Raw genomic sequence first — 12,167 nt, 5'->3', positions numbered from 1 at the left:
GGATGGCTTTCCTGCGCCCGGGACCCAGAGGGCAGGGGAATCGGAAATACCAACCAGACTGGCGCTTTCTGTGCAGAGGAGACAGCCCCACTGCAGACAGAAGTTGCCTTCCCAGCCTGGTGACTGGAGTAAGGAACTCCTGAGGCAACGTGGGTTCGGGAGGCAGCCCAGAGGCATGGCCGTGTCTAGGGAAGCACTTGATCACGTTGCCTTTGTGTGAAGTGAGCTCCCTGGCAACAGGAATGGCGTCTTCCTGTGTGTTTTTGATGTTTACTGTAGCATAGATACTTGCTGGCCCTCAAAAACGGAGGCGTCTTCATCCGATAATCAAACGTTCACGTCCCTCAGAGCAAGCCCTGAAGGTGAATTTAAAATATTATTTGGTTTATAAAAATTTTATGCATGGCATATCCTTCTACAGAGCAGTGTGCATTTATTCTTTTTAAAAAAACATGGATGTGGCTTAGGGTTGCTGTCATAAATGTTTTCACTCAGCCATATTCAATAGGTTATGTTGCTAACCATAAATGATTCCAAGATTTTTCATGAACATTTTTTTAAACTAACTAAATATTCATAGTGTAATTTTTAAAAAATCATTTTAAGGAAACAAATTTCTTTGGGTGGGTTTGTTTGAGCCTCATTAAAAAGTTTGGTTCTAGGAAGGAGACTTGACTTGGGGTGGAAAACACACAATACAAGGTACAGGTGATGTATTATAGAATTGTACACCTGATTCCTATATTGTTTTATTAACCAATGCCACGCCAATAAATTCAATAAGTAAGTAAGAAAAAAAAGTTTGGTTCTATAGAGGAGCTTTATATCTACTTATAGTTTATCATGGGGGGAAATAATGTGGGGTTTTTCTTTCCCTAGTCACCTTAGTTCTGTTTCCATTAGGACAGTGGTTGGCAAACTCATTAGTCAACAGAGCCAAATATCAACAGTACAACGATTGAAATTTCTTTTGAGAGCCAAATTTTTTAAACTTAAACTTCTTCTAACGCCACTTCTTCAAAATAGACTCGCCCAGGCCGTGGTATTTTGTGGAAGAGCCACACCCAAGGGGCAAAGAGCCGCATGTGGCTGGCGAGCCACAGTTTGCCAACCACGGCATTAGAATAATTCCACTTGTCCAAATCCTATAAAGCCAAGATAATAGCGGTGTATTTATAGTGTAGAAACAACATAGTAATCTAGGATCCCTGACCATTTTTAGTTCATCTTGGTAATCAACTCAGTATTTTATATTTCTAGTTACTAAGGTCTGTATTTATTTCTAAGTTTATTTTCTTACTCTGAATAGAGTATATTTACCTCCATTTAAAATGTATTCTTAATATGGTGAATTGCTGATGATCTCTTAGTCTCTTCAGCCTACTCACTATCAGAAAGGTAGGAGGTAAAGGGAGGGGAAGGGTGTCTAAGCATTTGATAGATGACTTTCATAATTAAAAAAAAAAAAATCTGCCTAGGTCCTGCCATGCATTTTGATTAATAGATTCAAACCACCTTTCTCTCTGGCTCCCCCAGACACTCACTAAAAATAATCAAAGACCTTGGGGGCTGCACAGAATAGAGAGATGAGCTGATTTGCTCATAGCCAAGGGTAATTAGGGAATCTGAAAGCCGTGACTGCAGGAAAATTAAATTTGTTGATTTTCATATTGCTCCACCATCAAGAAGAAAGAACCCTTGACATTTCTAGAACATTAAGGTGACATTATCCACCGTTGGCAGAGTGGGAGCACGTGTGCGGTGCAGTGCTGTGAAATGCGATGGCGAGGCGAGAGGAGAGAGGGTCAAGGGGACACTGTTCACACTCTGGCCTTTAGGGAAGGACAGCTCACACCGGTTTCTCTTTTTTGAATGACTACATTGTATTTGAATCAGAAAAAAAGTAAAAGTCCTGAAGTAGTGCTCCATGGCATCCAACAAAGTATTCATCGTAAAGTGATGCAGCTTTTCGTTTTATACTCGTCCGTGATCTTATCCAAACCAAATTAGAAAGGAGGGAGAGTGTGTACCTTACCCCGAAGTAAGCTTGAGGTAGTGGAGATGAGATTTGTGATTTGTGAAGCAGTTTTTATCAAGTCCTTCAGCAAATAGATTTCTTTATTTAGAATGAATGGAACTGATACACCATTAAGCAAGATTGAGTTTGGCATAAAGAAAGACTGTGGTATTTGCCTTAAGATTGTCTTCCTTTGTCGGTCAGATGGGTGTGGCATGGAAGTCCATGCATGTTTTCCTGTACCCACGCACAGTAGGTGGCCACGGACAGTGCTGTGCCCTAGCCCACTCTCCCAAACCCCAGGCTTGCCTTAGCTTGCACCCTCTTCTGGAGTCTGTGCCACATCCCGTAACCTAGGGCCGGACTTCAACTGTGCCTTCGAGTGGCGTGTAGGTAGCATTGTGTCAGAAATGTTAGTTAAGTCTAATTAAGCGTAGCACTTTTCAAGGCAAAGGATGTCCTATGGTCAGCACTTTAAAAATGTGCTGGCTGGTCTTTCAAAAGATCATTTATAATGGTATTAAATTCTCTGTATGGATTAGATATCTTAAGGTGATGAGAGTTTGGATGATTTATTAAAGCACAGGCTCATAATTTAGCATTTAGAAGTAAAAATGCAATAAGCATTTATTTTTCTGGAAAAAAAAACAATAAGATATAGCATCAGTGATTTTAAAAAGAAAAAAAAAACACGCAAAAAACACTGGTAGCCTGTGAAAGAAAGAGTAGTAGAGACCAGGGTGGCCACTGAACTTCCCTCTGGGGGCCTCAGCCCCTCACTCTGAGCAAGAACATTTTTACTTCCGGACTGCGCAGTCACCTGACCGACATCAGTGATGGTCCATCTCTGCACCCTCCCATGAGGTTATAATCTCTGATCGTCCTCTGCTGAAGGCAGTTCTCTAAAAATATCTCCTCTAGTTAACATGAAAGGTTAATAAAGTTAAAAAGAAGGCATGGCTGGCTTAGAGGGGAAGGGGGCCTCTTCCCACTGGTCTAGTAGCTTGAGGGCAGATCAGCAATGCAGCCCACTGTCTAGAGTAAAAGCCAGGAAGGTGTAGTGAGCCGCTGAGTAACGTAGCCAGTAATATCCTCTGCCTTGTCCTATGAAATGTACAAGGAGCTGAGAGTGAAAGGGGTGAGGAGTCAAAGGAGGCACTTTAGGTTCTTTTTGTAAGTTACACACCTAAGCCTAGTGTGAGGTGTGTACTAGGAAGATGGTGGGAGATGACACGGGCTTGCGTCTGCATGACGTGATTAAATGATGTCCAGATATCAAAAACCATCATGACCAGCATTCCTAGTGAGGATCATTGCCATCAGAGGACAGTGTACAGTAGGCGGTCGTGGTGTGCATAAAGGTGATGCTTGCTTCGTAGTATGGTGGAGGGGGGCAGGGTCGTCTCTACGAGGGTTGTGAAATATAGATTCTAGAAAGTAATTATTCTACTCAAACAGAGCCATTGATGTGAGCAGGCATATTCAAGTAGAATGAAACCCCTTTCGTCTTTCCTCTCCACGTCACCTTTCTCAAACCAGTTGTGTTTTCGATGTTTGCCGACACCGTCCAGATCAAGAGCCATGTGGGAGTATGTTTCGCAACATTCGTCCTTCCTTCTCTCTCTCTTCCCCTTCCCCCTCCTCTCCTACCCCAAATTTTTCTTGAACGTGTTTATCCCTTCTTCTTTGTGCAGTTGGCAGTTTTTCAGAGCACTTGGATCAGATAAATGGACGAAGCGAGTGTGTGGACAATACAGATAATCCCTCCAAGCCACCCAGTGAACCCGCTTCCCACATGGCTCGGCAGCGCTTAGAAAGCACAGAGAAAAAGAAAATCGCGGGGAAAGTCACCAAGTCCCTTTCCGCCAGTGCTCTGTCCCTCATGATCCCAGGAGGTAGCGCGGCGTCTACTTGCATGAACTTGTGTGGTTTGTGCATGTGCCCACCCCCCCCCCCCGCCCCCGCCCTGCCAGTGTGGAATGCTGACTGAGGTACAGGACTGCTTAGAGCAATAAGCAAGGGGGCCCAGCCCAGCTCGCTAGAGCTCCTCCCTGCAGGCCCCCAAGCTCCCAGAGAGCACGGGGGCCTCATGTCTTCTCCCCTCTTCCTGCATCAGGAGATGAGGCAGCCTTCCTTCCCAGCAAAGCCTTATTTCTTTTATTTGTTTTCTTTCCTTTTCTCCCCCTTCCAGGTGAAGGGATAAATTCCCCTCCTGAATAAGTTTTCTTCCCTACACTATGCATCATGTATATACTTAAGTCTAGTTTTTCTCATCTAATTAATGAGGAAATAGAGAAAACATACCTTTTTATTTCTGGGATGCAAAGAGTCACAGACAGCACTGAAATTACAAGCTTTCCCAGCCTTGTCTCTTGAGCTATGCTTCCTCCTACTGGTAGTCAAATCACTTTCTGCCCTATATTAGAAAACGGGGCTTAATTATGGTTTCATTGAATTGCAGTATTTTCCCACAACTTGGTTTTGCCTCTAGTAGTCACTGAGTCGGTAGTAATTCCACTGGCAGAGATGCGATATGCGCCCTGGTGGTGGTTGTGGCTTAGCATTCAAGTGACAGCGCGGTACAGTGGAAGAGGCAATTGGACTCTATGGCAGGTGGCTTGCACGTGGAAGAATCCAGACCATGTATAAAAGAGATGGTTTACATTTTTGAAATTTGTGCAGAAAGAAACCGGATATAAACAAATGCTCATTTGAGGGTAGCGGCTCACCTTACCTTATTCTGTTTGCTGGGAGGCATCCATTTAGCACCGTAAACAAACCCCTACCCCTTTAACTGTTCGTGCCCAAAGGCAGTGGCCCCAGTGCAGCTGCTGCCGGGAAGGTAAGTGTGGTGTGGCCCAGTCACTTCTGGAAGCTGATGAGAAAGCCCGCATCTGGGTAAAGTAGGGCAACTAGTCAACTTGGTGGGGTAAGGAAAACCATCATGAGGTGAAGGATCCAAGGCAAGCATGTCAAACTCATGGCCGGCGGGCCTTTTAAAAAAGGTGTGCGGCCCACCTGCCGCAAGTTTGACATGCTTGTTCCAAGGCCTGGCTTTCCATCCATTTGGATCTGCATATCCACCCTGTCCTCTTTTCGCTTGCATGTTTTGAAGTCCCCGGCCCACCTGCGTATGTCTCTTGAATAGCGGAAGGTAGCCAGCAAAAGCACACCAGGCGGCCACAGGAGGTCAGAGAGTGAAGGGGCATGGACAGTGGCACCTTTAGCTCATTGCTCTGCTTTGGACAGACATCAAAATGGGAAGGAGTGAGGGTACGGATGCTCTCAGCTTCCTGTGGCCACACGGCGACTCGCCACCCTGCTGCGTCTTCCACAGCGTGGCATTCTGTAGCCTCGCTCCCGCTGAGCTCACATTTAAACCGCAGCATCTTTTGTAGATTATTCTTTTTCTCAAACACACGCACAGTTTCCCATGACCAGTGGAAATCTGTTTAGATTCACATGGCTGGAACAATGATATGAACTATACATTAAAAGGTGTTTGCTTATAAAACAAGGAAAACAGAGCAGAACTGGTGTTTTGGAATGTGAACCGAGTTCCTTTCAAATTTCTCTGTTTCGCCTGCATTGTCCTCTCAGAAACCTTGTTAGAAATGCAGGTGATACAGGAAGCGAATCACTTGTAACCATAGTAATAAGGAGTGATTCTTTTATTTAAAAATTACCATTTCAGTGCTTTCTTGATTCAATGTTTTAGTCAGTACTAGTTCAATAATATGATGTAAAAAAAAAAAAAAAACAGCTGGGAAATTACAACTTCCTTTCCTGGCTGTGGGTCTTTGAAAAGGACCATGTGAAAGTTGGTTAGGGCAAGAGTTGGAGCCTGAGAATCTTTTACTCTAGTCCACACAGTCTGCTCTGTGGGCGTGGACTTCAAATTTGTGCATCTATGAGTTGTTTCTTTAAGTAAAATAAAATGCATTAAAAAGCATCACAGCTAGATAGTAGCTGAGTTGTGTGTGTGTGTGTTAACTAGCATAGAGAACTAAGAAATTATACCTTTAGTTTGTTAAATGAAAGCTAGTTAAAATACACTTTCGAAGTGTCCTTGGCAGACCTCTGTTTTGAAATCCATACTGCTTACCAATAGAAATATTTTTATATTATTTCTCCTTTATTATTCTGTTAGAATGAATGCATTTGTTTTGCAACCACGCTCCCAATCCCAGCAGGGCTGACGAGGTGAGGGCTGGCTGCATGCATGCGTGTGTGACCAGCATCGGTGTTGATGACTGGCTTCTTCGTTGCAGATATGTTTGCTGTTTCTCCACTGGGGAGTCCAATGTCTCCCCACTCCCTGTCCTCGGACCCTTCTTCTTCACGGGACTCCTCTCCCAGCCGGGATTCGTCGGCAGCCTCTGCCAGTCCGCATCAGCCCGTGGTCATCCACAGTTCAGGGAAGAACTATGGGTTCACCATCCGCGCCATCCGGGTGTACGTGGGAGACAGTGACGTCTACACAGTGCACCACATCGTTTGGGTAAGGCCAGCGGTCTCTCATCCTTGTTGCTTTTTATTCCCAGCCAAACTGGGGGATGGGTGAGTTGGCTGAGACAGACATAACAGCAAATATACACTGAGTGGCCAGATTAGTATGATCTCTGAACGCATAATAATCTGGCCACTCAGTGTATATCCTATATAATAAAAGGCTAATATGCAAATTGTCCTCTTGACCAGGATTTCGACCAGTAGGCAGGCTGGCCAGCTGCCCATGTCCCCTCCCTCTGGCCAGGCTGGCCGGACCCCACCCATGCATGAATTCATGCACCAGGCCTCTAATGTATATGCACACACACACACACACACACACTGAGTGGCCAGATTATTATGCATTCAGAGATCATAATAATCTGGCCACTCAGTGTATGATCTGTTACACTGGTATTTGGGACCTGTTCTATTTTCCTTTAGTGCTCTTTGCCTTTATCTATATGACACAATTGAATTTACCAGAACAGTCCTTTCTCATAGTTCTGTCCAGTTTTTACATTTGATTGTCTCCTCTTTGTACCAAGCTGGTAGAAAGGGTCAAAGACAATCCTATTTCCATCCTTCTTTATTCTTTTGTTCTTGTTTTTCCTGTGTGTGTTTGTTTTTTTCTTGACCACCTTTTTTAAAAAAGACAAAAACTACCTTGGTAACATCCTGAATTTTTTTTAAGAAAACGTAGAAATTACCCTATTTTAGGATGATAACAGTAGAAGCAATATCTGTGCCTTTTTAATTTCCTCTTAGGAGCTTAGGATCATTTGATACTTAACTCGGAATAGTCTGGCACTAGAAGCTGTAGGCTTAGGGTTGTCATTTGTTTGCTTATAAGTATACCCTCTCCTCTTGGACTTCAGAATGTAGAAGAAGGAAGCCCAGCCTGCCAGGCGGGCCTGAAGGCTGGGGACCTGATCACACACATCAATGGAGAGCCGGTGCATGGACTCGTCCACACGGAAGTGATAGAGCTCTTGCTGAAGGTACTGTCTTTATGTCACGACCGCACAGACGAGGCAGAGCCAGAAGGAACTGGTACCAAGAATTACATACCTGAGTCCTAGGGTCCTTCTTCAGCACACCCTACACATGCAGGCTCATTACTGAGGAATTACTCAGTAGTCTCAGGTTTATTGTTAAAAGACAGAGATAACAATTCTCTGGCTTTATATCATGAATATATGCATAATCACCCCCTAATTTAATTTTGTTTCTTATCCTAAATTATAAAGAATAATTTGTTTTATGTACTTCACATAGAAAAATCTGGTTGGAAATCAACTAAAGGTGATTTTGCTCAGGAACGTTCAGGAGGTTTTATTCTAGTGGAGGAAGACAGAGTGGTGTAAAGCTGTGGGGTCTGATCTGAAAGGTTAGCCTGAGAGTTGGGTTTCCTCAGAAAGACAGAATTGTGAATGGAAACATGTCTACTACCAATTACATACATAGGTGGCAATGGAAGAATCGGTCCTGGCAACCAGTAGGCCTTTCCCTCCATGCAAATGACCTTGCATAGAGAGCATTTTCTGTTTAAAACTGAATCAAGCCCAGGGAGGAGGAAGGTCACGGGAATCATGAAAGGAGAGGAGAGTGGATATTACACGGATCCTCTTTCTTTTTCCGAGTTCTTTGTTTTGCCACCTGCTGACACAAGAATATAAAGTTTTAACTCCAAACATAGATTTGATTAAAACAAATAAAGATGAATTTGAGATTGAGGTGACGTTTTGTTCAGAAACAAAGGCTAATTTTCCTGCAATTAGAGTGCAGTGTATCTAGTTGTAGGGTTGCTTTACAGATCAACAGATTTCCAGATGACCTCCTTGCTCCCTGAGCACTGTGAGGGGCTGCTGACCACCGGGTGTGAGTCCGCACTGCAGCTCACCCGGGGCCTATGGAGAGGAAGCTTGTGCACGTACCTGCCATTTAGATAACATGCACTCAGGCCAGTCCTAGAGCACCGGCCCTGAGCAGGTACCATAGAGAAAGTAGCAACACAGGAACTAAGGTAAAATTCTTGCCCTCAAGGAGTATGGAAGATCTGTAAGTGGATAAAATTCAACTAACTTAACTATTCAGGGCTATAGCAGAGGAAGGAATCTCATACTCTTGGAGAAAACATTCTGTGAGTGGAAGAGGCATCACAGGGAAATGACGTTTAACTGGAACTTGAAAAAAAAAAAAGAGGAACTTGGGAGGTATTACAGGGAAGTGGGTGTGGAAAGCCTTTCAGAAATAAGTTCAGTTCAGTGACCTTTTTCCTCCTTCTTTGTCATTCCCTGAGTCTGACCCAGGTCCCGAGAGTAGAATAGCATGTATGTTCAAGGGTCCAGTATGAAGTAGCAGATTGTAGAGAAGTTATTGTCATTGACTGATTCATAGCATTAATGAGATATTCATCTTGGGCTCAGGTGTCCCGTGGGCTGGGGGCCAGATTCACTGTCATCCATGCTCACAGGGCGTCCTCTAAGTCTAGCCAGCTTTCTCACCAACACATGCTACACCAGGGGGACAGGGCTGACTATGAGGAGAGCATTGCAGAGCCCTAGGCAGAGAGGCGTTAGCCAAGCAGCCCAAGCTTGTCTGCCAGGAAGGAGCAGAAGAGGATTTGCGCCCTGGCACTGCGGGCCTGGAGCCTGCTTTCGAGCCCCGCACCAGAGTGCTCCTCCATTACGTTCTCTGATTGCCAGGAACTTACCGTCTGCTGTTCCCAGGGGAGACAGTTAGGCAGTGTTAGGAATCGGCTGTGGGTATGCTGAACATACAGCAGACCGGACAGCAGCCTGTAGGAGAGATGCTGAGACATGATTATTTTCGTTTATTTGATGAAGTATTCTAACAGGATTCTGGGTCTTAAAACTTCTCTTTCTGCTTCGGTGAAATTTGGATGTCCATTTCTCTGGCAAGGTCTCTTAGCAGAATCAGGCGATTCTATCCATATCATCTGGTTACAGGGTGCTTCCATTCCTGCACCTGGTCAGTGTGTTCTCTGACGCTGCCTGCTGCCTGCATAGACAGGCTGCAGTGGAGAGCCATGGGCACCCTTCGGAGCCGTGCACGCTGTCACAGATCCAAGCAGAGGATCCTGCCTCTTGTTCATAAAGGAAGCACTCAAGAGGAGTAGCCAGTGTAACGAAACAAAGAGGATACCAGGGATTTAATTATCTTCCCAGTGAACTGTGTAATCATGCCGCTCTCTTCCAAATTTACCCAGCAGTCTTCGACATCGTGCACAGTGTCTAGTGTCAACAGGGGCCTCCTCCGTGCCATCGCTGGTGGGGCGTCAGTGCGGGAGCTGTGCTTTGCTGTTCTTGGATGCTGTTTACGCGGTGTTTTATCCTCACAGACTACTTTACAAAAGCTCATGCACCCTTAGAAAAAGGAGGGAGAGCCATCACACAGGGCTGCGTTCAGACTGTGAGCATGGTTAGTGTATTCCATGTTTGTTTCATGGCCTCGCTGTAGTGGCCAGTGGAGGCCGTATTGACCCAGTCTTATCGCCTGCTCACGTGATAACCTGCCTGGCTTAACCTCTCTAATCCAGGAAACTCTCTTCTCAACCAGGCTGCCTTCTTAGGATAGCACGAGTTTAAATCCCCAATGCATGAGAGGAGCCCTATGAAAACGTCATCAGCCCCTACTTCCGACTTTTCATTTGCATGAACTCTGGGGAACCTCTGGATACTAAAGTGGGGACCACCAAATAGCCTCATTATTACCACCCTCACATAACTGCTGAGCCCTGAAATGTGCAGAGCCTTGTGCTAAGTACTGCAAGGGTCCCCCACCAAATGACACACAAGCATAATAGGAAATAGTGCTTTAGGTGACTAGGCTCAGGGAATCCTCACACCCTGGGAGGTAGGTACTTTGAATATACCGTATTTTCCGATGTATAAGACAACTGGGCGTATAGAAGATTTTCCTGGGTTGAAAAGTCGTCTTATATACTGGAAAATACGGTAAATGCCCCCTGCTATAGGTGAAGAGGTAAGCCCAAACTTGTCTGCCAGGAAGGAGCAGAAGAGGATTTGCGCCCCGGCACTGCGGGCCTGGAGCCTGCTTTCGAGCCCCGCACCAGAGTGCTCCTCCATTACGTTCTCCGATTGCCAGGAACTTACCGTCTGATGTTCCCAGGGGAGACAGTGGCAATTCCAGGCGACAAAGTGTTTAACATAAGCAACAGACTGTACCTGTGGCCCGAGTTCTGAAGGAGTGATGGCCTTCCTCCAGGTGGACAGGTGTGAGGAGTTAGGGGTCATTGTGACGGGCTGTGAAGGCTGGTGTTTAGTATGTGGGAAGGGGAGGCAATACGAAGAGAAGGCATTAAATCACAAGGGGATTACATCACAGGAGAGTCAGGTGCTAGGGGTGCATGAGTACACCAGTGTGGCTGGAGCCTGGGTTCAGAAGAGGGGCGCAGTGGGCAGCTGGCTGGGGCCAGGTTGTGGAGGGTGCGGATCAGGGCAAGGACGCAGCTGTGCAGGAAGATGCTGTTCCCCACGTGCACTTTGCAAAGAAATAAATGGGAGAACAGGCTAGCTCAGGGTACCCAGGGCCAACAGATAACTAGTGTGGAGCCAGATGGAGAGAAGAGATTGGGTAGATGACTTCTGCTCTGTGTTCAGTTCCATCAGCTGAAATAATTTCCCTCCCACTGTGCACTAATCACACAAATGGTCTGAAGTAAAAGAGAACTAACTGAACATTTAACAGTCTGCTGGCCCTCTTTTTGTTATTTTTGAACAAGTACCGCAGAATTTCTCTGATGCGAGGCTGCTCATTCCCCAACAGAACGTCCAGTATTGAGGATGAACTCACCCCCTTAGCTCCATTGTGCCGAGTTTAGGCAGCACTCGCTGTAGCCGATGCATCCACCAGGTGGCAGGCTTCCTACTTCTCACCTGTTCTCTGTAAAGTTATCTTCCAGTCATTTGTCATTCTCACAATCGTTAATGTTTCTAACTAGCTATTGGTATTCTGCATCTTTGTATCTGGGGACATTATCTCATATTGCATTTCCATAAGTCGGGTGAATTGTCCTCTGGAATAGCCATATGTAGAAACAAGACAGAGAAAACTGGGTTTGGCTTTCGTAGGCAAAGGAGACATTTGTATAGTCTAGTGATGTGTTCTGGTTTAGCATTCCTGTTTATAACTGTATTTATTTTCTAAATTGTTTATGATATGTTTATGGCTCCTTAATTTCTTCTCGACAGTCTGATTCCATGATTGTTCTTCCTGTCAGTCAGGGCCTGTTCCTTCAGCACCACTTTTCCTCCAGAACAAGCCGTGCCCTCTGCGGGGAACAGAGTGGGCAGTGGAGGTGAGGGTCAGGACAGCCAGCTCTGGGCTCTTGCACTGGACGCTATGACCTGGGAAGGACGAATGTCTGTGAATCCGCCTTCCTTTTCTATAATGCAAGGAAGGATAACAATCCCTTCGCACCTCATACGGTTGTAAAAAAAATAATCCTCGTGACCTGGTAAAAGAATATATGTGAAAAATACTTCAGTATTCATGCACTTTTAAAATACCAGGTGGCATTGTTATCTTCTTCTAGATAAAGGCATAAGAGTCGACGTTGATTATGATAGGAAAGGATAGACTGGATTTGGTAGCCCATACGACAGAACACCCC

The 12,167-nt window shown here is 45.3% G+C and overlaps 1 protein-coding gene across 7 annotated transcripts in view; it reads left to right on the top strand.

Moving 5' to 3' along the window:
• MAST4 (microtubule associated serine/threonine kinase family member 4) overlaps positions 1–12,167 on the top strand; it is a 516,137-nt gene that overhangs the window by 494,081 nt on the left and 9,889 nt on the right. For 5 of the 7 annotated variants that reach the window (XM_054715204.1, XM_054715205.1, XM_054715203.1 and 2 more), the window contains 3 exons: positions 3,712–3,912; positions 6,289–6,518; positions 7,387–7,509. In XM_054715204.1, the coding sequence (XP_054571179.1) occupies positions 3,712–3,912; positions 6,289–6,518; positions 7,387–7,509 (554 nt within the window). The remainder of the gene's footprint in view (positions 1–3,711; positions 3,913–6,288; positions 6,519–7,386; positions 7,510–12,167) is intronic. The other 2 variants (XM_054715206.1, XM_028139567.2) reach the window with 1 other exon arrangement.

Source organism: Eptesicus fuscus, chromosome 4 (genome assembly GCF_027574615.1).
Source record: "Eptesicus fuscus isolate TK198812 chromosome 4, DD_ASM_mEF_20220401, whole genome shotgun sequence".
NCBI classification, from domain to species: Eukaryota; Metazoa; Chordata; class Mammalia; order Chiroptera; family Vespertilionidae; genus Eptesicus; species Eptesicus fuscus.
Note: the sequence above shows the minus strand (reverse complement) of the source record. Positions and strands in the feature narration are given on the sequence as shown.